Source organism: Panthera onca, chromosome A2, assembly GCF_046562875.1.
Source record: "Panthera onca isolate mPanOnc1 chromosome A2, mPanOnc1 haplotype 2, whole genome shotgun sequence".
In the NCBI taxonomy this organism is placed as follows: domain Eukaryota; kingdom Metazoa; phylum Chordata; class Mammalia; order Carnivora; family Felidae; genus Panthera; species Panthera onca.
Window position 1 is genome coordinate 121,908,666 of NC_138340.1, and position 26,512 is coordinate 121,935,177.

Here is a 26,512-nt window from a genome sequence, read left to right on the forward strand (position 1 = left end):
GAGGATTGAGCAGGGGGTGGAGAGGGGGAGGGAGGGAAAGAGGGAGTAAGGGAGCTGGAAAGGGAGAGTGGAGGGTGGGAAGGAGGGAAAGAGAAGGAAGCAGGGATAGAAAACGAGAGAAACTGGGAAAGACAGAGACATACACATAGAAAGAAATAGAAAATATACCCACAGACAAAGACAGAGCCACACACAGGCAGGAACAGAAACAGAGACAGGGAGACATACAGACATGCACACACAGACATGGGCTCAGAGTCTGCACAGGATGGTGGGAGGTGGGAGGGAAGGGAGTATATTGCCTGCTTCTGGCCAACCCACTGGGGCTAATCAATTTCCTTTCTCCTTGCAGACAGGGAGACTGAGGCCCCGGAAGGGTTTTAGAATTGCACCGGCTTATACTACGTACAGACATTATGGAATTCGGGTGGCCCAGGACTTGAACCTGCATGCTATATGGGCTCTGGGAAACCTGTGGGGGGCCAGAGGCCACTTCCTGCCACAGAGCTGAAATGCCAGGTTCTCACCTTCCAGGCTTCCCCGTAGTCAGAGCTGGAGTGTGGGACCTAGAGCCTCCCATAATCCCCCACCCCACCACATGCACCTGCTCCAAGGGAATTATGGAGCTGGGGGTCCGCAAAACAGAAACGGAGAAGGCCTCCCTGAGGCCACTGCAGAAAGCTTAAGCATCACAGGCTGGGGTGGTAGCAGGAGTGTGGCCTATCTGGTGGCCGGTCTTACTCAGAGAGAGTAAGGTTCCCTCACTGGGCCAGCTCTGCCCTGAGCTCTTGGCTGGGGGCCCCAGCCCACCCAGTGATTCCACAAGCTCCTTGATATTCTTTTACCCAATCCCTTCTCTGTTTAAACCGGCACAGTTGCTTTCTGAGAGGCAGCAGAGCCCGAGTTGGAATCCTTACTCTTTTATAAGCTGTGTGACTATCATCAAGTCAATTAACTTCTCTGTGTCTCCGTTTCCCCATGTGTAATATGAGGATAATATTACACCTCATCAAAGGGTCAATGTAAAGATTAACGAGTTAACAAAGGTCAAACGACAACACAGACACGTGGACCCTGGGCCACGGAAGTGTGGGTGGTGGGCAGAATCCTGGAGGGAACTCAGACACACAGACTCTTAACTTGGCTCTGCAGGGACAGCATGTGTGACCATGGACAAGTCCCATCCCTTCCTTTGGTCGTGCTGCAGCTGGAAATGGTCTCTGGGTGAAAATCATTAAGGCTCTGCATGGGCCTCCTGCATTGCCCCCTGCAGCAGTTAGCTAACCACACATCCAAGAACTCTCAATGCCTTGCTTCTAGCAGGAAGTGCTCTCCTGGGCTTTCCTCTTCCGGCCGACTGCATCCTGGATGGACACCTGCACTCAGATGTCTCTCCAGCACCTGAGGGACTACGTGTCTCCAACTATGCTCAGCATTTTCCTGGTGTCATCCCTGACTCCTCCCGCGTCCCCGTCCCACCCCAGTCCTGTACGTGACAAGTGCCCAAAGTCTCCTGCACCCATCCCCTCCTCTGCTCCCGCAGCCTCCATTAGACTTGGGCCAGCTGAAGTAGCCTCGTAACCCCTCCTCTTGTCTCTAGAGGCTCCGTGCTCCAAAGCTGAGCTCCTCCGCCCCAGGTTCCCTCCTGCACCTGACAGTGAAGTCCTCTGCAATGCCCTGCATCATCTGACCAACATCCACCCATCTGCTCTTGTCTGTTTCTGTCTCCTCCTACCTGTGCTCCACACAACACTCGCCAGTCCCGAGGCACAAAGCATGGTCCCATTTCCTCCTGTATACCTGTTACACTTTCACCTGCTCAAATCCCACTAGTCCTTAGAAGTCCAGCCCAGGGGGCTAAGCCCGCCCAGATCTTCCAGGGTAGAAGCAGCAGTCCTTTTCCTGTCTCCTCAAGAACTTTTTTCGAGGCGGTACTGCCCCAAAGAGAGCGAGGGCTGCGGATTCCTCTGCCTGCACTGGTGCATAGGAGGGGATTATGTAACTTTGAAAAGTCACTTCGTGTCTCTAAGCCTCAGTTTTCCTGTCTGCAACATGGGCGTAAAAGCAGTACATATCTCAGGGGGCCTTCGGGAGGTGGGGATCGGTGGGATCACGTGTGCAAAGCTCTCTCAGTGGTAGGTGGTGCCTGGAAATGATCCTCTTGGTAGCTTTGTGGCAGACTCTCTGTGCTCAGCTGAGTGGAAGAAAGTTCATGGGGACTACAGGCTAAGCTGCTGTCTTACCCTGGGAATGCTGGCCCTCTAAAGAATGAGGCTTCAGTGGGGGGTTGACTATAGCATAGCAGAACTGGGCAGGAAGAGGAACCAGGTCCTTGCTCCTTTTCCTCAAGGCTTCTCATAGGAGTTCATTTCCTCCCTGCATCCTTTGTAAAGGAAAGATCCCATTGAGAAGGGAAAACAGCGTCCAGGAGGCAGGGCAGGGGAGAAATCAATCACATTTCCATTGCCATTAGCTTCCTCGCTCTTCCCACCTCAGCCGGCCACTCTGGTTAATGGCAATGCTCCCAGCACCCCATGCTCCTGTTCCCCAGCAGCTGTAGTGTGGGCAGCACTTTGGTCCAAACGAGGAAAATTGCTCATTAGGTACCAGGAGCTAATTGGCACTCCATTTGCCAACCTCGGTGGCGCCCTGACTGTTTTTCAGCCTCTCACTTGATGTGACATGAGTGGTCTGGTATGTGCTCCAGCATCTCCTTTGGGAAGTCTTCCCTGCCTTGTCTGTCCCCTTCCCCCCATCCTACAGTCCCCTTGCTCTGCTCCATTTATCACTGTATTTCTGGGCATTTATCACTGTATTCCTTTGTCTGTTGCAATTGTGAGAGAGGGTGTCAATGATAGTGCAGTGGCTCGCATATAGTAGCTGATTAGTAAAAGGACTGACTCAGGACCGTGCTCAGCTCTGAAGAAGAGACCCAGGCTCTGCCCTCAAGGAGCTCCAGGCTGGTTGGGGAGAGCAGGGGACAGCCCAGGCTGAGGTAGAAACCAGAGTGGAGCCCCCTTAGGGCCACAGACCATGAGGTTGAGATGCCCCATCACCTCACTTGGTCCTTTGTCTCATGCCCGGTCTGAACTAGAGACCCAATGATCCTGTGATCTGAAAGTACAGTTTTATAATCTCAGGACTGGAAAGGAGCATAAAAGTCACTCCTTCCGCTTGCATACTTCCTGGGTCGGGGAACTCACTTCCTCCAGAGAGGTCGTTTTTTTAACACGGCCGGGAAGCACGTCCTTAGATAATGCAGAAATCTTCCTCAGCGGCTCGACTACCTCTACCACGGGCTTCCTTGGGAGCACCTCTCCCGATGGGCTCATCAGAGCACAGCCCCTCCCTGGGCCCACCAGAGCCCTCTGTTGGGGCAGACAGGGAGTGCTGCTTAGCATCAGAGGCGGGCGAGGCTGTCTTGCTCTCTAGCCATCTCCTCAGCCCCTAAGAGTCTGGACAGGTGTGTGTGAGTCGGGGCGGTGGGGGCGGGGGGAGGCATACACATGTGCCAAGTGTGAGATAACGGGGGGGGGGGGGGGGGGGGGGGGGGGGACTATGCTACTGTTCAGGCACAGACATACAGAGAGAGGTTGCTACAACGTTTCCAGGTTCAGGGGCTTCAGATAAACAACCCAGCTTCCCTGAAGGTCTGAGAAGGACCTCTCTCTGCTGGTGGGCTGGGGCTGGAGATGTGAGTGGCCGGTCAGGGTGGCCAGTGATGCTGTGTCCCACAGCCTCACAAGACACTCCCACTTGGCACCCGTGAGGCCTTCCCCAGGGCACAGATTCTGGTCCCCTCACTCCCAGTGCCCATGCTGCATCACCCCACCTGGGTGCTCTGTGACTCCAGCAGCTTCCGCTGCCGTCTTCCCCAGAGTGTCAAGCCAGCCAGTGACAGGAGGAAGGAGGGCACAGGCTGTTCTCCCTGGGAGATGGGGGGTGGTCCTGATTCAGACACCACACATTACCTGGGCAGTAGGAGTAACGCTGCCCAGGAGCCCTGACTCACTGCCCAGAGGGCCACTCTCCCACATCTAGGTAGGGATGAGGTCACACCCACACACTCTGGCCCAGAAGTGCCTGTGCTCTGTCCCCACCCAACACAAGCGCACACTCCGTCTTTCCTGCCTCATGGCCCTCCTTCCTCTCTGGCAGGAAAGAGTCTGACCACCCCACTCACCCTGGGGTCTGGAAACCTAGCATGTGCGACCCCTCCTCCCTGGAGTGGATAGCATTGACTAAACAAAGAGGGGGAACTTCAGGCACTCAGAGTATATATTGTGAGAGGCAGGCCTGCCCTCAAAAGGGAGGAAGAATTTCCTCCTTCCCTTTCTGGGCTCTGGGCAAATCACTGTCTTAACTGAGGTCTGAAGCTACCGTGGGGTAGGGCCAGGGGGAGAGCCCCCGACATTACAAGGGGCTCAGCGTTACGACGCTGCCACCGCCTCACCAGGTCTCCGACGCTAGGTCCGGAGCCGTCCCTACTCCCTAAACCGCTCTTCTGCGCGGCGGGCGCAGAGCCCGCGGCGGAGGATCGGGCGTGGGGGGGGGGGGCACTCACGGGTCGTGTTGTACTTGACGCCGTTGAAGTACTCAGGGCACGGCCTCTCCACCAGGGCTCCGGCGGCGCTCCGGGGCCAGCACGTCCCGATCTGGTCCAAGGTGGTGTTGCAGTAGGAGTCGGGACCTGGAGACGGGAGAGAGAGGAGAGGGGCTCCGGTAGGTGGCCGGCGGCGCGGGGCGCTCAGAGCGCGGGGCCTGGGGCGCACTCAGCACGCCGGGGAAGGAGCCCCGCGCCGCCCGCTGCGCTCGCCTCCGCCTACCCTCGGGGTCCAGGGGCAGCCCCCAGCCGTCCAAGAGCAGCTCTTCGGCCAGCGCCAGGCTGCAGTTGGCCTCCAGCAGGCTGTAGAGCAGCGCCGCGTCCATCGCGCCCGGGAGCCGCGCGCCGACAGGGAGTGTGAGTGCGCGCCCGGCGTGGCTGCGAGGGACTGGGTGCCAGAGTGAGCGGTCCCGAGAGCGCCGGGTCCCGGCCCCTGCCCGCCCAGCCCCGACCTGCCGGGCAGCCTCGGAGCGCCGCGCCCCGCCGCCCGTCGCTGCCAAGTCGGGACCCTCGCGGAGAGGAGCCGCGGAGCGCGCGGAGCCGCGGGTCCACCCGCTCGGTCGCGGCCAATGGCGGCGCTAGGGGGCGGGGCCGGATGGCTCCAGTCGGCCGGGCCCAGCCTCCAGCCCCCCGGCCACCAGTCCCCGCCGGTACCCGGCCTTGCCCCGAGTCCGCCTTCTCAGGCGCGGGCGCCGTCCAGACGAGGGCGGCGGGGATGGACCAGGTGGGCCTGGGGTGGTGGAATGCCCCGTCCGAGGACCGCAGGCCCCGGGGCTGCACGGGGCAGCAAAGCGCGCTCGCCCCCGCGCCGGGGAGCCCCCCGCGGCAGGCATCCCTCACCGAGAGCCAGGACTGGGCGGCTTGACGCTTGAGTTTCCTCTCCTAGAGCCAGGGCACTGGAGACGGGAGCCAGGGGGAGGGGGGGAGCGGAGAGTCCACGTGCAAGTCTGTGCTCTAGAAGAGCCCCGGTGGCCGATGGGAAGGAAGTGGACTGGAGGGGCTTTGAGGGCAGCAGGGAGGCCACGGAACAGTCTAGCGATATCTAGTGGGATGAACGGGTGAACACTTGCACCAGGCGGTGGGGCTGGGATGGAGCGGTATTTCAGAGGACAGCTTGCTCTGGTGAAGACGGATTGGAGACAGGGGCGGGTGAGTGGGTTCCAGCAGGAGCCAGGAAGGCAGGGATAGCACCACGTCTTCCCCTTGGGTGACTGGGGAGGGGACAGTGTTGCCATTTAATGAGGTGGGCAAGTCCAGGGGAGAAATTGGCTGAAATTATCTAGAGGACTTCAAACACCCTGGTCTTACTCTCCCAGGCTCCAGAGAGAATAAAGTGAGAAGTGAGAACCTCTCTCTGTTCTTCTTGGCTTTGGGCAGGGCCACCTGAAACTACTTTCCATATGTGTGTGTGTGCACACGCGTGCCCACGTATGTGTGTGTAGTACCTAAACACCTTTATATGGAATTTGCCCGTAATGTGTTCTGATTTCACTGTCAGAGTGTGCAAGATGGGCTGGCTGCTCACACCTGCTGACGGGGGGGGGGGGGGGGGGGGGGGGGCTCGAGATCCTGGCTCAGGAGGTAGGGCCTGGGTGTGGTACGTGTCAGCTCAGGCTGGATTCTGGTTTTGCCTCTCTCTATTCTCCCTGCATGTTACCCCAGTTCCTGCCCTCCCTTTTGGGGCTGTTTCTCCATAAGGGAAAGGTTCTCTGAGGCCCCTCCCATCCCTGAGAGTCTCTGGTTCTGAGTTTTGAGATGCAAAGGCAGAGGGAGATGTGCATGTGAGTGTGTGTTGAGTGTTTCTATCTTTAGACGGCAGGGAGAGCTGGGACCCAGTCCCAGCTGGGCTGGAGGTCTCAGAGGAACTGGTCTTGTCCTCCCCCTTGCCGGTCTCCTCTGGGGACAAAGCTGCCAGAGAAGGTCAATAGCACCCTGAACCAGCACTATGCCCTAAGCAGAGAGAGGGGGAAGAGGCAGGCTGGGCTGCCTTTATGTGCTCCGGTTTCACCAGCCTCCGTATTAATGCTTCCGTCACTGCCCCGGCAGAGCCAGAGAGCACTGAGACCAGGGATGAGCACTGGACTCTCTCCAGGGCTTGCTGATTGGCAAGTATAAGGTGCAGATCAGCCAGCCAGCCTGTCCTCTGCCTCTTGAATGGACAGTTAGAGCCCTTGGCTCAGCTCTGGGCATCTGCAGAGGCAAAGATCCCTTGGTGTTCATAACAACCATTGCCAGGAGCAGGGGAAGATAGGTTGGGTCCCAACCCCAGCCTAAGATCTGAGTCTCAAACCCAACCCTAGCCAGAGCACTGTCCCCAGTCCCGGGCTAAGCCCTACCCCACAGGGTCCCACATAGGCCAGAATGTGGCAGGCAGGGTCAGCCCACGTCTTCACTGGGAAATAGTCTCATTCATGCACAAAGGAGGGCGCTCCACACGTGGATCGCAGTACAGGGGGAAAGGGAGACATCAAGCTTATGAATGTGCTTGTCACCAGAGACACCATGCAGGGGAATTAGCTATCTTGGGGTGTGGGGAGTGCCCAGCGACAAGAGGCCAAGACTTCTTGCCCCACGTGCAGAGCAGAATGGCCTGGGACACTTGGATCGCTCTTCACTGGGAGAGCACATGTAATAGAGATTCCTCTGGGAAGTGACTATTTTAACAGTAGAGCCAAAAGATGTTCTGCGTCCTGATGGACAGTCAGGGCCCGAGCACAGACCCATGGACCCAAGGTGCCCTGGCTTCCAGGATGAGGGGCATTTCTTCATGGACCTTTTTACAAGCACGATTGTTTGTTACCCTAAATGTGACAGAGAGGAAACAGCTTTGGAACGAGTTGGCTCTTATAGCTCACTTGAGTGTTTGAAAATAGGTGAATGAGGAAGAAATTGTAGAGAGCTAAAAATTTCCTCAATTAGGTTACATCCAACTGCAAATAAAGTCTGGGCCTTTTTGCCAACTAAGGAAGCAGAGGCAGAGGGAGGCCCCTGGGACGGAGAGGTGCTCTCAGGCTGGGCACTGGGGGAGAGGTACTGGGATGGTTGTGTGCCCCCAGGCTGGTGAGACAGGTTGCAGGTAAGTTCAGGGACGTGTGACACCTGCGTGTCAGGAGCAGTATGGGGTGAGGTAGGAGCTCCTGGCCCACCTCTGACGTCAGCTGCAGTGGCAGGGGACAGTTTCAGACATCCTGGTCCTCCAGAGGGCACAGCCTAATAGGCAGGCAGAGCGCATTGGAAACACGCACAGCATCTCATGGTCATTGCCTCCACAGAATCACCCACTTCCTCCCATTCATCCCACCATCTATGGGAACATGTGTCAGCTGGAAAACAGGGTTTGAGGAGATAGTCTGTCTCTGCCTCTCTGAGGGGCGATGCCTGGTCAGACAGAATACACAAGGAGTGGGCAGATCCGGGTCAACACTGTGGGGTTTTCTGGGCGTTTTCATGGGTCTGCTCAGGGCATGGAGTCTTGGGAGAGGCCAGAAGGTGCCTTACGCTTGTCTGGTGGCACTGAAGTTGGTGGCCCCAGGGCGGACACTTCTCCCCTACACGTCCTACGCCATCTTGGCACAGGAGGATGGCCAAGCGGAGATGATATCTTCAAGTCCAACCATGGGCCAGGCTGTGGGATCAGGAAAGGCCCTCAGACACTGATTTTTCTACAATTAAGGTCATGGCATTCCTCCTAAGAGTGGCTCCCCATTGCCCTCGGATGGAGCCCAGCTTCTTTAGCAGTGCAAAGAACACTCTTCAAGATTGTCTATCCTCCCTGCTCTCCCTCCTGCCAACCTTGAGATGCTTTTTGGAACAACTTGTCATTCCCTGGAACCATTGTATACCCCCACACCTTTGCATGTGCTGTTCCCTCTGCCGGGATGCCCTTACCGCTCTACACTCCAGTTAGCCTCGCTGACTCCCACTTGCCCTTCAAACGTTCAGCTTGGCTCTCCCCTTCTGGGTCTTGTCTGGGTTGGGTGGCCCTCCTCATTGCCTCCATCTCTTGGGACTGATCTATATCACGCCAAGGTTGTTAGTTTTTTACTGTCTCCTCTATCAACCCATGGCTCCCTGAGGGCAGGGCTGGTCATGTTCACTGACTGGTCCCCAGCACCTATCAGAATGCTCTAGGCCTGTCTCCCTGACCAAGACTCTTTTCCCATTTGACCAGCCTTCGTGTGTGTGTGTGTGTGTGTGTGTGTGTGTGTGTGTGTGTTTGTGTGCACTCACGTTGGATTGGGGAGTTGCTTTATTTCAGGGGATCCATGAATCCATTGGGATCCTTATGTTGCCTAAAGACCGAATAAATAAAATGCCATACAGTCTATGCCCTAATAGGTGCCTCTGTGATGAACAAAACAAATAATCCATTTAAAGCCTGTCTGAAGTCTCTTGTGGTTATGTGTGGTTTTCCTTTATTTGCACCTCAGAGGCATACAATTTAACTGGTCATAGCCTTTGATTTATGACCACCTGTCATCATTAGCCCACACATGGCCCAAATTTATTTTATTTTAATTTTTTCTTTTATGGAAGTTTGGGTACAGTGGTAAATAACACGGAATCTATCACTGAATCCAAAACTAGATCGTTGCCAGTCACTTCCATATTTATCTAAATACTCCTTCCCCGGAGGGAACATTCTCTTGGACATTTCATTGATCATTCTCTTGCTCTTAGTTTTTCGGTTTTATCATATGTACGTATGTCTAAAGAACAGATTGGTTTTACTTGTGTCCGCACTTTATGTTAGTCATGGTCCATTTTCTCAATCGGTGGAGATCACTGAAATCATGAAAGGAGATCATTTTCCTGTGGGAACCTCAGGTTGCAGGGCATCTTATCTGTCTGAGTCCCAACCTAAGGGCATGGTGAGTGAAGGAAGGTGAGTCCCACCACCGCTGCTGCTAAGAAGCATCATCAGTGATATGGTGGAGGCATATTTCATGACATGGGAAAGTGCTCACCCTGAGTTATAAGACCAAAAAAGCAGGTTACAGAATTGTGGACACAGGATCATCCCAGTTTGGTCAAAAAACATGAGGCTCTCTAGACCGATAGACTCCTAGGGGATATAATAATAAAAATTCCCAGATGGTGGGATAGTGAGTCCTCATGGTGTTCTTTGATTTGTAAAAACATCCCCCTCCCAAATTTATATTAATGTAATGTACCCCATTTACAAATGGATGAATGATATTATCAGTTATATAGGGGAGGCCTGTTTGGAAAAGTTGAACCCCTCCCCACTAGACTCAGACCCGCATCCACCAGGGGTCAGGGGAAGGTGAGGATCTGTGCCATGTACTGGAGAAGGCAGGGGGTTTGCTGATAAACCAGTGTTTCCCTCCTGACAGCAGAGAGCTCTGGTCGGGGACCCCCTGAAATAGGGGTCTTTCATTGCCTGGCTCATGGAGCATGCTGGGTGTCTCCATGACCTCTCATTCAAACTCCAGAGTAAGCCTCTGAGCCTGACTTAGATCTGTTCCTAACAGATGAGGAAACTGAGGCTCAGACGGTCTTATGGGCTGAATGGCTGAATTATGTCCCCCAAAATCTATATGTTAAAGCCCTAACCCCCAATAACTCAGAATGTGACCTTATTTGGAGACAGGTAATGAAATTAAGACGAGGTCGTCAGTGTCGGACCTCATCCAAATGTGACTGGGGTCCTTGCAAGAAAAGGAATCGAGAGGTGCCTGGGTGGCTCAGTGGCTTAAACATCGACTTGGTTTCAGCCCAGGTCATGATCTCACAGTTCGTGAGTTTGAGCCTCACGTTGCAGAGTGCAGAGCCTGCTTGGGATTCGTTCTCTCCTCTCTCTCTCTCTCTCTCTGCCCCTACCCTGCTTGTGCTCTCTCTCTCCCCAAAGAAATAAATAAACTTAACAAAAAGAAAAATGAGTAAAATAAACAAAATTTAAAAAACAAACAAGAAGAAGAACCAAGGACCCAGACGTGCACAAAAGAAAGAGCATGTGAAGACAAAAGGGAGGAGACGGCCACTGCAAGCCAAGGACAGAGGCCTCAGAAGAAACCACCTCTGCTGACACCTTGATCTTGGACTTCTAGCCTCCAGAATTGTGAGAAAATACATTTCCCCCGTTTAAGCCACCCGGTCTGTGGTATGTTACATCAGCCCTCGCAAACTAATACAGATGGCTTAGGTGACTCAGCCATTGCTTCTAGGTGGAGAAGGTGGGACCCAGACTTGGGTCTGTCTGACCCCTGCACTGAAAGGCAGGCTGGTAACAGGGCCGTTCTCCTGGACACCTGACCCAGGCTGCGTGTGGGGCTGGGCCCCATTGCTGGGCAGCACCCTTACCTCCTTGTTGCCTTGCCAGCAACTTCAGATCCTGGGGCCCTCCCCAGGCCTCCTCCTTCCCTGCAGCTACCGTGGGTGCAGACCTGAGACCGCCACGACACCGGGCAGGGCTTAGGGACTGCTCTCCAGAGCCCTTGAGAGCCCAAGGCTTTTCTGAGCTCCGCAGGTGGCTGACCCTGACTCCAAGTCGGCGGTGGGGGGGGGGGGGGGGAACTCTGAGGAGTCAGAATTCAGAGGCCCAGCTGCTGTCTTGCAAGTCCTTACCAGGAGGTGACACCTGTATAAAGTTTATAAACAGAGGGTTACCCCCTCCTTGTGCTCTCGAATGCCAGCCCAGCTAGCTTCTGTTACGTGCGGGGAGCTGGGAGCTGAGGGCTGGAGGAGGATGTCCAGCCAAGTCCTTCATCATCAGTGAAGGGCCGGAGCCCCAAACGGGGAAGGGGCCTGCTCAAGGACAGAAGCCGGCATTCACCACCCCACATGGCTTGGGCTGGTCCAGGAGAGCGGCCTCATCCCTCCTGGCCCTGAGGCTCACCGTTCTCTCTTGGGGTCTGCCCCAGGGTGGCAGCGGTGGGCTTACCTGCGAGGTTGGCGAGAGTCATCACTGCCCGGCAGTACTGCTCCAGCATTGCCCACAGGGGCTGGTCTATGGGCGCCTGGCTTGGCCCGGCAGCCTAGGGGATAGGACGGATGAGGGTCAGAGGTCAGGCCCTGGCTAGCCCCTGTAGCACCCGTCTGCTCCCCTTACCCAGTTCTGTCACTCATGCATGCAGCAGAATGGCAGCCTGGCCTGGCCAGGAACCCCAAAAAGGTCTCAGAAGTGTTCCAGTGCGGCTTGACCTCGGAGGCAGGGATCTGTGCTTTCTAGCCCCTGGCGTCCAAAGCTCTCCTCCTCAGGACGGGATGTGCCCCGTGTCCTTCGGTCAGCAAAGCCAGGTGGGGAGTCCACCAGCTCTTTGTTTACCTAACAAATATTTGTAGAATGCCTGCTATGTGTCTGGCCCTAGTTGGAAGACCCAATGGCTGTCCTTGGGGTAGTCCCAGGCCAGGCAGGGATCCCCTCAACTTAGAAGGTACAGAAGGAAGGGGAGGAGAGTAGACAGTGTAACTTTGTTTCCCTCTCACACAGGGAAACAGGCAGTTAACAACAAAAGGCGTCTCCCCGTGGAAGAGATTTCCCTGGATTTGGGAAAACAGGGAAGGCTTCCTGGAAGAGGTAGCACTTTGGGGGCAAGCAGAAGAATGAGTAGGGGAAAAGGAAGGGACCACTGTGCCAATGTGGACACTCACCAGGGAATAGACATGGTTGTTGCTACCATGGCAATTCCATCCAAAAGATAAAAAACCATCCAGGATCCCATCTTCTGAAAACACCATGAGAATCGGTGCTGGGGATGGAGGAATAAAGTAAAGGTGGTTATCTCTGCCCCTGAGGAGCCCATCTTCTGGCGGGAAAGAGGGATGGGTGACCAGGTTGCTACAGCATCGATAACTTGCTGAGGTGGAATGGGGTAGCATCTCGGAGAAGGTCATGCTGATGTGGGCTTTGAAGGCTGAGTAGGAGTTTGCCCAGCTGATAAGGATGGTGCCGGGAAGAGCATCCTAGGTAGAGAGCACAGCATGTGCAAAGGCAGAGAGGCTGGGAAATGGCGTGAGACTGAACGAGAGTAATGGACTCTAGAATTCTAACTCTCGCCCGCTATTTCTCCCAAGGGCACCACTTTTCCAACTCTGTGGCCTGTGTGTGTGTGTGTGTGTGTGTGTGTACGTGCATTTGTGTCCCCGTACGTATGTGCGTGTATACGCAAAATGACTTCTGTGCCTCTCCCAACCCTGACATTCCTGATTCCAAGATTGTAGAAGGCACTGCCCACCAGTGGGCAGCCCCTCCCCTTTCCCTGGCCAGTCACATGTTCTCTCCATGACAGCTGGATCAATGTTTGTCCCGGGATGTCCCCAGAGCTAGAGCCCAACAGCCCTCAAACATCACGTTCCCCACATCTGGCTCAATCCATTTCCTGTGCCGGGGCTGGAGGCTGCACGTTTAGCCTCAGCAGGCTGGCCTGGAGCTCCTAATAAATGACCCCACCTGGCCAGATGGGTTTACACTGCCTGCTGCTTCTCGGAGAGCCGAGGGCAGCGGGGACGCCATTCATAGGGAGTCACTGCACCTGGGACCAGCCAACTCTCTCCGAGGAGGCTGGGTACAGAAGGAGGTGCTGGGGAGCAGAGACATGTGTGCGTAAGGTGTATGTGTGTGGGTGTGTATTATGTCTGTGTAGCACCTGTGGTTGTGTGAGTAGTATATGTGTAGGGTGCATTGTGGGTATGTGTGTGTGTGTGTGTGTGTGTGTGTGTGTGTCTGTAAGGGGCTCTCTGGGCCATGAGCTGGGAGCTCTGGCCTCTCAGCCTGCAGGACAGACACTGGGGGCCATGGCCTTGCTGTTCACATATCCCGGAGGCTACTGGGAGCTTTCAGCATCAGCTTCTTGGGCATCAGGAAGGCCTCGCTGCCCAGTGAGTCCCTGCCAGCGGTGAGGTGGCTAGGAAGGAGAGGGGACACTCTTTGTCTTGGGATCTCCAGAAGAATTCTGAGGCCCCACACTCAGCTGGATCTGGGGAGATTGTGGGCTCTAGGCCTGACCCATCATACACTTCCCAGCCCCCTTCTTGTTTGACAAGCAGCTAGTAATGCCCTCCCCGGGGTGGGGGACAGAAGTTCCAGGGAGTCAGCCTCATCTGGAGGTCATGGCAGAGGCAGTGCTCCACCCAGAGGTGCGTGGTGTTGCTGGCGGACCTCCAGGCTGATCAGATTTTGTGTCTTAGATGCAAGCTCCTTCTCTCAGAGCCCCCCAACTGCCACGTTTTGACCGCATCTCTCAGCTGTCTCATGTTCACCTTTGGGCGGGCAGTCTGAATCCCTGGCTCTGAGCCCACAGACGGAGGGGCGGGGTCCGGGCATCCTCACTCGGGCAATGCGGGGCTGTCCCTGCATCAGACGCTATGGTCTCAGGCTGCGGCTGGGTCCCCTTGCTGCGCAGAGCACTGGGGCGCAGGTGACCGCGCTCAGTATTGACGTGTGCCCTTCAGGCGTGGGCAGCATGGGTGAGCAGCTCAAAAGAGGTTTTGGAATGACTCCCAGATCTGGGCTTCATCTTCTGTAACTTCTCCACCGGTCCAATAAGCTGGCACAGCTAAAGATGTTCTTTCTCTTCAAGGGGGCTGGCTGGGTGGATTTGACTCAGTTCAAACCCATGACATCCCCTGCTGCTGGCGGCGGTGGTGGGTGGGCAGCGAGGAGGGAGAAGAGGCCGCCGCTCTCTGGAAGCACACAGTGGCCCCGGGAAAGCAGAGACACGGCCATGAACAGTTATACCTCAAGGCCTGGGGCAGCTAGGCTGTAAACACCCCCATGTTCAGGGCTCCGGGCATGGTGCTTGTTAGCCCTGTGGCCTTGGCCAAGTGACTTAACTTCTCTGAGCCTCGCTCTCCTCATCTGTAAAATGGAGACAATACAGAGCCCATAGGGCTTTGGAGTACATTAAACAAATGACTGTACGTCACAAGCCTGGCATATAGAAGGCATGTGTCACATGGTGGCCCCTGTCAAGGACTCGAGGAGGGGTCCAATTAGAGAGCTCAGAGATAGGGGGTGGGGGTTCAAGCCCCACTGTGGGGAGTGCTGAGGCCCAACTCAAATCCTTCTCCAGAAAAGCTTCCTAGAACCGTATGTCCCTCCTTCCCCACCTCTCTCGCCAGCACAGATACCCCTCAGCTTTCAGCACCCCTCCCAGCACTGGGCCCTGGCAATGCAGCCTGAAGCCCCCTCATTGGGCACACCGTTCAGCAGTGCCCAGTCAATGCTGGCTGGGGAAACTCAGGGCTCCGTGGAGGGCTGGGCACTGGAGCTCAGTCCAAAAGCATGGAACCAGGGTCCAAGGTAGGGGGAAGGATAAGAAGAGCAGAAAGAGATCCCCGAGGCAGGAGCCGAGCAAAGGCTTGGAGGCAGGAAGGCACAGGGCCTGCTCAGGAACCAGCCGGCCTCTGGTTTGAGGATGCCATTCACAGGGCAGAGGGAGACAGGAGAGAAGGAGAGGCTTCTTTAACCTGAAATCAGCACTCACAGTGTGCCACACACAGCTCTCAGGGCTTCACGACAGCTCATTTGAGCCTCACAACAGCCTCTGAGGTAGCGACAGATAACCCCATTGTACAGATGAGGCAACTGAGGCCCAGAGAGGTAACGTCATCTCCCAAGGCCACGCAGCAAGCAGGTAAGGGGCGGAGGCAGGACTGGACAGCCAGTCTGGTAGGCTGTGGCCTGGTCAGATACACAGAGAGGCGTTGGTCCTGGGTGGGGAATTAAAGGAAGGCCTGTGGTCCACAGATGCCGAGAGTATCACACAGTCCCAAACAGGGTGGCTGTGGGGCTTAGGAGGCCACTCAAGTAAGAAGCTGTTGTCACCCGTGCGGTGGGGCCTATAGGCAGAAAGCTGGGTCACAGGAGGAGTGTGGGCGGACCCAGCCAGCCGGGCAGGACCTTGCACATGAAGTTTGGGCTCTATAACTTATCCTGAGCCCCCTGAAGACCCATTATTTTCTCTTCTGCAGAGAACACTTGAGGCTTCTGTACCCAGCTCTTGGGTGTCCTAGGGGCAGAGAGCCACCCTCCACCCCTCACCTCTACCCAGTGAGACCTTAGGTGGCCCACATCTGCCTGGTTCGCATCTGTGTCCCCAGTTCTCAGTTCAGAGCCTGGCACATGGCAGGTGCTCAACAACTGTTTGCTTGGATGGACGGACGAATGCGACCACAGTCCCGTCAGCCAGGTGGAGCTGCACCCCTACCCCCAGTTCTGGGAAGCTCAGGTTCTGGGCTCTCTTCCTGCTTGTCAGATTCCTTCTCTCTCACTTTTCACTTTGAGGCCAGCCAGTTCCTGGTTCCAGCCTCTGCGTGTCTGGAATTGGAAGCCTTCGTGTTACACAGGGCAGGGGAGAGGCCCCGGCAGGAGGCGGCAGCAGGTCAGAGCCAAGATGCCAGCTGCTCTTCTTCCACCTTGGGCCCTGTCCAGGCAGAACCTGTGCTCCAGGGACCAGGCAGGCCTCAAAGGTGTCACCTCCCTGGAGCCAGGGTGTCGGCCCAGCCTGGTGCTGCCTCCTGTTCTGGCTACAAAACTTCGTCTAAATTTAGCCCCTAGTCTAAGCCTGGGAGATTTACGGACCACAGGTCCTGTGGCCAGGCTGCCAGTCGCCAGAGAGGAATGGGGTGAGCTCCCTTCCTGCCTCCTCCCTCTCTGCCCAAGGTCAGGGAGGACTCCTCTGGGAGGGAGAGGATCCCTCCCCACTGTTTCCTCTCATTCACTGGTTTCACTGAGCCTGAGTTAGGGCTAGAGGAGGAAGAAACTCAGCCCTGAGAGAAAGAGGAGAGGAGGATGCTGGAGATGGGGAGAAGGTGGGATAGGGGAAGGGGGGAGGAGGGGGAAAAGGAGGTGCTGGGGGGATGGCAGGAAGGTGAGAAGGAGGGAGACCCTGGGCGCTGAGCAGACCCACAGGAGGCAGTACTGGAGCTGAGGCTGGTTGAGGCAGAGGGGAAGGGACCGGAGGTCATAAGAAGGAAGTAGGCCATTATTTTCTGGAGTATCTGGGCAGGCTTCCTGGGAGGGGAGACTAGATACTCAGTTCTAACTTACCAGGTGCTACACTTCAAGTGAGGACCTCAAAAGCCCCAGCAGCTTCCTGTGGGTCCTCCCATCCCTGAGGGGTCCAGCAGGTGACTCTTCTTAAGATGCCCACTCTCCCATCCAGTTTTAACAGCCAACAACTCCCCTGGAGAAACTTCCAGGCCTCTTTTTACCATGTGCTCTCTGACAGCCTGTGACTCTCTCTTCTCCATGCCTCTCCCCTTCCTATGCCAAGCTCTGGGCCCTCACGCAGATGTCTGAGGATGGGGGACGTGTAGGATGGGGAGGCCCACTCAAGGGGGAGGCAGCTGGCCAGCAGGAGGCCCTAGAACAGGTCACTAGGCCTCAAATGATCTCCTTACTTATCAACTCATCTAATGTCCAGTTGACCTAAAAGTCACTCCATTCTGATTTGTTTTAGTCTCTGAGTGTCCTAATTAAATTCTTGGAGAGGGAAGATAATCTGGAGTCAGGCTGCTCGGTTTGCATCCTGACCCTGCCACTACCAGAAGAGTGACCTTGGGCACGTGAGGTCACCTCAGCTCCCTCATCTGTAAAATGGGAGTATTGATGGTCTTATCCTCTAGGGATTTTACAAAGCTTAAAACAGGCAATGGGTACCAGGACTTAGGACAGTGCTGAGCATGTGCTGAGCCCAGTGTAGATGCTAAATAGAATAAACAAAATAAGCTTATTGGATAATCTATCCTTCCCTCTGGTGGATTTGAAATGACATTTTAAAAAAATTACAATTTTGAAGAAAGCGACTTTAGACAAACTGGCTGAGGATTCCTAATAATGGCTAAAATCAGATAAAAGGAGAAAATAGCAGCTAAGAGGATACAGAGTAGTCCTGTAATTCGTAAAGTGCTGCAAATTTAAGACTTACCAGGAATACAAAATTAAGTAAACAGTGCTCTCAGACAAATTGGTTTTTTAAAAAGTACATAAACATCAACAAAGTGGCAAGGAAAAAAAAAAAAACCAGAAAGATTAAATTAGATGATTGGCTTAGTCAACTACTCCGAGAGTAGTTGAATTTTAGGGAAAGGTTATTACGATTTAGCTCCTGGCAAATGGCCCTTGAGCCCCCTGCCCACACCCTGTAGACCCTGGGTGTGTAGGAGAGGTGTGCAGGGCCCTGGCATTAGTCTTGGGGAGGGCTGTGCAGCTCAGGAAAGGTCCAGGCTTCTGGAGCCAGGGACTTTTCTTGTTGCTGAGCCTCCTCGGGCCAGAGCCCCCCACCAGAAGGCAGGACCTAGAGTAAGAGGCCACAGAAGCGCTGTTCTGAGACCTTGGGGGTGCTACCCAAAGGTCCAAGAGGCTGAACCCAGCCAAGAGGAACTGATAGACTCCTGGGATCTTCACAGAGGGTAAGTCAACTACCTCAAGAGGTTAGAATCAAGAGTTTCAGAATCCAGCGGCCATAGTACTTAGCCTCACTCAACCTCGGTTTCCACCTTCCGCCCTTAGCCCAGCCTGGTGCACGAGATAGGCTTCATGGTTCCATGCTGCCACCTGAAGCAGCTTCCCAAAGGCCTCGCAGGGCAACCAGGAACACCAAGGTCAAGGCTCGGCTCCTCTGGGCTCTTGCAGTGTGGACTGGGTCCAGGGGTCTGCCTCGCTAAACTGCCAGTTGGAACTTCCACGATGGCAAATCAGGGCAGCCCCCTCCCCTACTCAGGAAGCTTCCAGAGCTCCCCAAGCTTTCAGGACAGAAATCTGATCCCACCAGGGCCCAGCAGACCCCAAAAGCCTGGTGCCATCTCTTCTCAGGGTTGGGGCTTGTCCGGGGCCCTCACCCATTACTTGCTTTCCCCTTGGCCGTCTTCCAGGGCTGCCCCATCCCTACCCCTGCTGTCCCATCTACCTCCACCAGACTTTATCATAACCCCCCCACACTTTTCTTCGTTCCGAAGACCAGAGTTTATAAAGGCACACTTATTCCTAGCCATTATTTTCTTCCTGCCGGTGCCTCCGGCTGGGCCATCAACTCCAGAGGGCAGGAGCCCTGGGCGGGTGTTTTCACCTCCTTGTCCCTACCACGCATCATCCTCCTTAAATGCCAATTCAGTAAACAAGAGGCATCCTGGAGACCTGGCTCCTCCTGCATCACCTTCCTTCCCTACCGCCTGCTCTGGGTCCCATGTTCTCTTTTCACAGTGAGCAGAAATCTCAGAATAGTTGGACGAGGACCCAGAAATAAATTCTGTTACCACAAGGAAGCCTGCACTTTCGGGCCAGAGAGATCACAGTTCAGTTCCTCTCCAGGAGGTTATGTGCTGAGCAACTTTGGCCAAATAACTAATCTTCAGCCTCAGGCTGAAGTCTCCCGGGGAGGGTCTGGTTGACTCTAAGGGGCTACAGACTGTTGCCTCTGAGCTTCTCAGTTCTGACACCCCTAGAACCCAGGGGACCCTCCCACAGACTCCCTCCGCATTGGCCTGGCTCTGGGGCAGGGACCAGAAAGCTCTCCTTGGCTCACCAGCTTATGTAATCGGCATCATGGCCCCCCAGAGGGGAGGGTCAAGGGGCAGCCCTGGGCCTAACATCCGGCTCTCTTGGAAGGCATGTATCTTGAGAACACGTGGCAGGAGGCAAAAAAGAGCTTAAAACTCAGGGGATGTGGGGTGGGGGAAGCAGGTGAGAGTGAACCCATCCCACAGCCTCTACTCATCCCAAGTATAGACTTCAATGTCGTTAAAAGAACCTGGCAGATTTCAGGACCATCCGCCCATGGGGGGCACTGACCGCCCCTCTCCTGCACCTGACTGGACCCACCGGGAAGGCAGGGCCCTTAGTGGCATCATGCCTTATCTATAGTTCCTGGCACAAAACCGTAGCTGAATTTACTGACGGCTTACTCTGTGCCAGGCACGGTGCTAAGAGCTTTACTCTATTATCTAATATAGCCTAATATTATCTCAACTATTCCTCATGACAACTCTATCCAGTAGGCACTGATATCACCTTCATTTTACCCATGAGGAAACTGAGGCTTGGAAAATTGGAGTAACCTGTCCGAGGTTACACATTAAGCGGCAAAGCAGGGATTTGAATCAGGTGTGTTGGCAAAGCCACTTTGCCACAATGGATGCTCACTACCTCTCTGTTGAATGAGCGTTGAACAAATGAGTCCTCTGTGTACATACGGGACATGGCGACCCAGGCAGTCCCAGAGGCTGGCGTGTGGTACAGTAGGGACAAGACCTGGTTTTCTGACTTCTAGCCTGGTTCTTCTCCCCTGCACTGTGTGGCCCCGGGGCCCCTCTTGACTCTCTGAACCCCTTTAATGTCTTGGCTCTTCATGAGAAGTGTGACTTAGGACAGATGTCCCTCCTTCTCTGAGCTTTGGTTTCCCCATCTGTAAAATGGGGAGAGGGTTAGAGGTGGACTCCTTCTGCATCTGTTTCTGGGAACCATCCCGTCCCAGCCTCACCTCCACTTCTTCAGCTCTTTCTGTATAGTCCCATCCCTCCACCCCTGTACCCACCTGTACACCTTGACTCTGGTCACAGGCAGGGGTGGGGGGTGTGCCCACAGTTTTCAGAAACCCTTGGCTAGATTGGTCCTCCCGGTGCCTCCTCTGCCTCGTTGCTCAACGGGGACTGGGGGTTGCTGCTTTAAGGCACTGAGAGGAGGGTAGGCAAAGGGTGGCAGGAGATGGGGGGCACAGCTCTGGTGGGCCCTTGTGGGAAGGGCCAGAACTGAGGCGGGGTGAGGAAGGGTGTGATGGGAAGATGGAGAGGGACCTGCAGGGGAGGGTACAAAATGGACAGGGGATAGGGAATGCCTGGACCTGAGGACGAATTTTTGTCCTAGAAATGAGTGTCACCAGGAACACTCTGTCCATCCATAAGGGTTTCCATGTCCCATCCTAGTTGATGTTAGTTTCATCTCCCCTCCACCTGCCCCCCCTCCCATCCCGGCAGGAGATCTATCTGCACCCCCTCATCCCAAATAGGGATCCCCAACCTCAACCCGGCCACCAAGTCCTGAGATCTCCCCAACCCATCTCCTAACTGGGCTGAGTGAAACCCGGACCAGTAACTAACTGAGCAATGAGACCCGCCTCCCACCCCGGAGCTCCGCGCTCCCGGGCGCCCCCACCCCGAGCCGGATCCCCATCTTCCTGCACTTACTTTGAGCAGCGGCGGGAGGAGGCAGAGCAGGCAGAGGAGGGGGTGGCCGGCGTGGACGAGGCGTGGGGGGCCCTTGGGACCCCCCATGCTCTCGGTGGCTCGGGAAAGGAGCGCACCTCCCCTGCGCGACGGTCCCGCCCAGCTTGCCCCTCCCCTCTCCCCCCTCTCTCCCACCGGGAGCCCAGTTGGCCACCTCCCTCCCTACCCGGTGCGTTGACCCAGGTAAGGCCCTGGGCCCAGGGACCATTCTCCCCACCCCCACCCCCACCCCAGGGCGGCGTGACACCTCCCCACAGCCTGCCCCTCCGGGTTATTTATAGCGGGTGCCGGGCAGCGGCTTCTGCCTCCGCAGCCAGGGGCCAAGCTCTGCGTCCAGCCTGCACACAAGGGGTTAATGCCTTTTATCAGCCCGCCCCTTTTGCTAGGGCTGTAGCTTCCCAACTTGGGGAGAGTGGAACTGAGAAAGGAAGGAGGGGGCCTTGGGCTGTGGTGGCAGCCACAGCACAGAGTGGCTTAGGCGGGTCGCATCCCCACCAGGCTTCCTGAGGGCATCTTCTGATTATCTGGGGAGCTTTACCAGGCTCCAGTGCCTATTGGGATAATTGAATTGAATGTGGCAGCGAAATTAAATAATAGTACTGTATCAATGTTCAACTTCCTGGTTTTGATAACGACACTGTGGGTAAGAGAATGTTCTTGCCTTTAAAAAGTACACATTTAGGGATAAAGGGGCACCACGTTTCTAAGTTACTTTCAGATGGTTGGGAAATATACACACACATGCACACAGAACAACAAAGCAAAATGTTGATAACTGGTAAATGTGGGCAATGGGTATATGGTATAGATTTGATCATTCTTCCAACTTTTCTGTAAATATGAAATAAAATCCTAAATTAAAAAAACAAACACACAAACCCAGGGGCACCTGGGTGGTTCAGTCTGGTAAGCATTGGACTCTTGATTTTGGCTCAGGTCATGATCTTGAGGTTTGTGAGTTCAAGGCCCACGTGGGGCTGTGTGCTGTAGCTTGGAGCCTGCTTGTGATTCTGTCTCCCTCTCTCTCTGCCCCTCCCCTGCTCAAGCTCTCTCTCTCTCTCTCAAAGAGAAATAAACATTAAAAAAACAAGAACGACAACAACAACAAAAAACAAACAACAATAACAACAAATGCATCAATGCCAGACCCCCCACCCTCGGGGATTTTGATTATAGGTGGTGATGGTCAGGGACTCAGTCAGGCACTGGTATGTTTCAGAATTGCTCAAGGATCCTAATGTCAAGGCAAGGCTGAGCAGTATTGGCCTTGGGTGGTGACGGGCCTGGGTCAGGGTTCAGGAGGTGAGGCCTGCTCTCTGGGAGCCACTGAAGCCACCCTTGCGATTGTTCTAAAGGCGGGCCTGGTGTAGGGACTTTAACAGCTTAAACAGAAGTTCCAGCGTCTTAAAATGTGAGGCGAAAGCATTTGAGGAATGTGATTAGTGGGGCATTTAGCTTTTCCTGGAGGTTGCAGTCAAGGTGGGGACAGGCCCTGGAGAACTCAGCCTGAATTCAAGAAACTTAGACACTCTGTGTTTACTCTGGTCTCTCTGCCTGGGACACTCTTCTGTCCCTCCGCTCCTCCTCCCCTCCACCTGCTTCCTCCAGGCAGCCTTACTGGACTGCACCAGCTGTGGAGTGTGACCCTCCCCTGAAATCTCACAGGCCAGAGTCAGCCCCTGGCTCTTCCTCAATGTGGACTGTTCTCTGTCCCTGGGGCAGTTGAGGCCGGCCTCCAGCCAGCTTGGGGGAGGAGGCAGGAATCACTTCCTGAGGGCAGACCCCCGGTCTCCCCTCCTCTGTTTATTTCTTCTCCCCTCCCTCCTCTGTTGCACAGAGCCTAGCCCCAGTGGTGGTGGGTGGGGCGGGGGGGACTCTTTATGGAAACACTGAGGAAAAGTTGACAAGATCTCTCCATTCATTTGAAGGTGACAGGGTAGAAACCCCCTTCCAAGTCTTGGGACAGGATATGGCTTGCTGGACTTAGTCAGATGGGCTTCCGGGCTCCTGGCAGGAGATGATCGCTTGGCAGGACTCAGAAGGGTGGGCAGACTCAGAAAGAGAGCTGATGGGTCGGCGTGAGGTGCACCTGTGCTCTTTAGCACCTGTCACTGAGCATCTGCATGGCTGGTCTCACCATGACCCTGTTCAACAGACAGCAGAAGCTCTGACCCCAAGACTGATCTCCTAGCCTGGGGAGTGTGAGGAGTATGCCAGAAGAGGGAAGAGATGCGGAGCCCATGAGATGTGGGCATAAATAACGGAGATGGGAGCTGAGAGATGGTACAAGGTGTGGGGCAGCTCAGGGAGTGACGGACAGGACGTCAGGGGGAGGTGCTGCAGAAGCACCTTGACTGGTTTAAACAGATGGAGAAGGGCACATCTTTACTCCAGATGTAGGAGTCAGGGTGGGCAGAAGCAGAGAGCTGGGCAAGTACAGGCTGGCTGGGTGGGGACAGGGTAGGGCCAGGGAATGGGGGGCAGGCTGGAAGGAAGCTAGATCCACTCTGGTTCTGGGGGGATCTGTACAGCAGGCACATAGGTGCTCGGCTGCAGTCCTCCCTAGCAGGGCATTCCTTGTTGGAAAACTAGAACTGTATTTTGTATGAGGTGGGGATCCCCAGGCATCCAGAGTTTACATCCCCCCCATGCTCAAAGGCATGCTTAACCATTGACTGCCTGGTGCTCCTTTGGCCAGAGGTGGGTGAACGCCAGGTGTAACTAACACGTGGGGCTCCTGTGGGGTCAGGGGAGGCTGGCACTCGGCATGGCATCTCACTGCGGTGGGACTTCTTTGCTTTCTCTGTCCTGCTTTGCCCCTTCTCTTCCCATCTCACCTGGGAGCACTTCCCTCATCACTGCTTGTGAATTCTTATCTCACCCCTAGGGACCTAGGGGAGACTAAAAGGTCATGGAAGTTTGAACTGGACCTCTCTAAATGTAATGGGTTAAAAACAAACTACAACAACAATAAGACACCGAACAAAAACGGCTGAGCCTCTGGGGTGTCCTCTGAATAGCGCTTCTTGACTTTCAGAGGCTGTGCTGGTGGAAGAAACCCAGCTTACAACTGTGATCTGAGCAAGCGAATACAAAATTGTCATGAATACAACATTGTCATTCGCGAGCTTTGTGTTCCTGAGGGCAGACTCCAGGGCGGAGAAGCCTTTTTATTTTTGAAATGCCTTCAAGGCTCTTTTTGATTATGAAAGACGAACTCAGGGTGGTCTGGAAGGAAGGTGGGTGGTTTGCTTTGTAAAAATCAAACAGTGGAAATTCTTACATTGAGCTTGGCATCCAAGATGGTGAAGGGGAGCAGGCCTAGGATCAGGGTGGGGGATTCTTCCACGGACTCAGAGGGAAAAGCGGGCACAAGGACTGGTGGGGCTGACCAGGTGCAAGGGGGATGGGCGGGCAGGCCTTCCCCGTGGTGTGAGTGGTCACTGAACATTAGTAATGGGGCTGTGATGAGCCTCCCTGGTCTCCGTCTTCAAATTTTTTTTTTTTAACGTTTATTTATTTTTGAGACAGAGAGAGACAGAGCATGGACGGGGGAGGGTCAGAGAGAGGGAGACACAGAATCTGAAACAGGCTCCAGGCTCTGAGCTGTCAGCACAGAGCCTGACGCGGGGCTCGAACTCACGGACCGCGAGATCGTGACCGGAGCCGAAGTCGGCCGCTTAACCGACTGAGCCACCCAGGTGCCCCCCTAGTCTCCATCTTCAGGAGAAGTGCACACCAGCATGTGTCACGGTGCTTGGGGGAAGGGGGAGGTGCTGCAGGAAGCAGGAGAGGGACTGGACATTTGTTTGTTTTGTCCAGAATGCTCCCGTCCTTCTGAGATGTGCCCCATCCTCAACTCCGGTGTTGCTCAATGTTGCTTCTTTTCATGATCACCACCCCTCCTGCCCCCGAAAGAAGCCTTTTTAGATTTTTTCCTTAATTGCCCTCCCCACTATGAAATTTCAGTACTACGGACATACTGTGTGTCTGGTTATGTACTGTGGTTCTCTGGAGGGCCACCAACCTTGTCACACCCAAGATCGTTCTGCCCTCTGAGAACTGCCTTCGCCTTTTGCGGGGGGGCACTGTTGCCCACTTTGAGAGTGCATGCTCTACTCCCACACGTGATTTAATTGTTTTTTTTTATTTTATATTTGAGAGAGACAGAGCGCAAGCAGGGGAAGGGCAGAGAGACGGAGACAGAATCTGAAACAGGTTCCAGGCTCTGAAACAGGTTCCAGGCTCTCGGCTGTCAGCACAGAGCCCGACATGGGACTCGAACTGATGAACTGCTAGATCATGACCCGAGCCGAAGTCGGACGCTTAACCGACTGAGCCACCCAGGGGCCCCGCACACCATGTGATATGATTGGCAGCGGCCACTGTGGACTGGCCCAGTGCACTCAAGCAGGCAGGGTACATGGGAGGCCTTCCTGCACTGACCACAGATTGTTGGTACAGGAATGGACAGCTGATCTGAACTGACTCGATCACAGTCTTTCCCTGGGATTTAAAAACTTTGCATCAAAGAGGGACTATTCCTCTTGGAAACAGTGAGAGCGGCCACGCGCAGCAGCTACGTGGCTGTGGGCTGCTGTTAGGAGAAGGCCAAATTAAGAGGATGAGCATCCACACACAGGGAGCAGGGAAGAGAGGGGGAGAGGAAGTCCTGGTGGCCTTCCAGCCTCTGGTTCCAGTTCAGTCGGAAGCCCGCTTTGCCGCTGCCCCCAGTAAGGGAGCTCTCCAACAATTCTTCCCCGATGCTTGAGCTACTTTGAGGGGTCTCTGCCGCTTACTACTCTAGGCATTCTGACCAACACAGAAGGGATCAGAAAATGAACAGGAGTAGCATTCAGAGTGAAAGGTGACCTGGAAAATGTGTGGGAATGACAAGAGGTGAAGGGGGTCCAGAGTTTTCTGTAAATCTGACAGGCTGGGGGCAGGCGAGTCATTGTGTGTGGCGATGCAAGGAAAGGGTGACTTTGGAGGACTGGAGTTTTAGAGGGACTTGAGTTGAGCAGGGGAGGGATGGGATTGGGTCTGCGTTCTAGGAGGCTTGCTTGAGCAGCAGGGTTGTCTTGGGTTGGAGACAGCAAGCCTGGAGCTAAGGAGAGAGCAGGGCAATGGGTACAGCCGTCCAGGCAAGACATACGATGGTATCTCAGTCCAGAGCGGGGTCTGTGGGGGAAAAGGCAGGACCTGCACCACGCAGAGGCCATCAGCCAGACTCCCTGTCCTACCTTTTGGGGCCCCACACTGACCCTCTCTCTTGTCTGGGGCTGAGCCTTGCCAGACCAGGCACCATAGCAGATGAGGGGGTGCTCTCCCCCATCTTGTCCCCCAGGCTCATGACGCCTTTTATTTTAGCTGTGGTCACACCGATTTAGCCTCAGACTGAAGAGTCTGCTTTTGCAATGCAATTTCAGGATACAATTTTATAGCCTTGGTAGAAGAACAGGCATTGATTTTGCTCATGTTTTTATTTTTATTTTTTTCTGTGGGTTCTGTGGGATTTTACTTCGATTTCTCTCTCTCTCTCTCTCTCTCTCTCTCTCTCTCTCTTTTTTTCCTCCTTAATCTTGCTTCAGGAAGGCCAGGTCCAAGCATGAGTTCTGATCCACTATTGTTGTCACTCGACTCTAAAGAAAAACAAGTTATCGTGTTGATTAGTAGGGATTAAATCTACTCTGGCAGAGTTTCTACCTGCCCATGAAGGAGCCT

The 26,512-nt window shown here is 54.8% G+C and overlaps 1 protein-coding gene across 2 annotated transcripts in view; it reads right to left on the reverse strand.

The window, feature by feature from the left end:
• The window catches only part of CRHR2 (corticotropin releasing hormone receptor 2), a 46,818-nt gene extending 25,941 nt beyond the window's left edge, over window positions 1-20,877 (reverse strand). The window contains exons 1-3 of one of the 2 annotated variants that reach the window (XM_078440867.1): window positions 20,750-20,877; window positions 11,508-11,601; window positions 4,565-4,690 (exon numbers count right to left, since the gene is read on the reverse strand). In XM_078440867.1, coding sequence (XP_078296993.1) covers window positions 4,565-4,690; window positions 11,508-11,601; window positions 20,750-20,836 — 307 coding nt within the window. In that variant the 5' untranslated portion in view covers window positions 20,837-20,877. Of the gene's footprint in view, window positions 1-4,564; window positions 4,691-4,826; window positions 5,554-11,507; window positions 11,602-20,749 lie in introns of those variants that run through there. The other variant, XM_078440873.2, reaches the window with a different exon arrangement.
• Window positions 20,878-26,512: the final 5,635 nt, after the last annotated feature.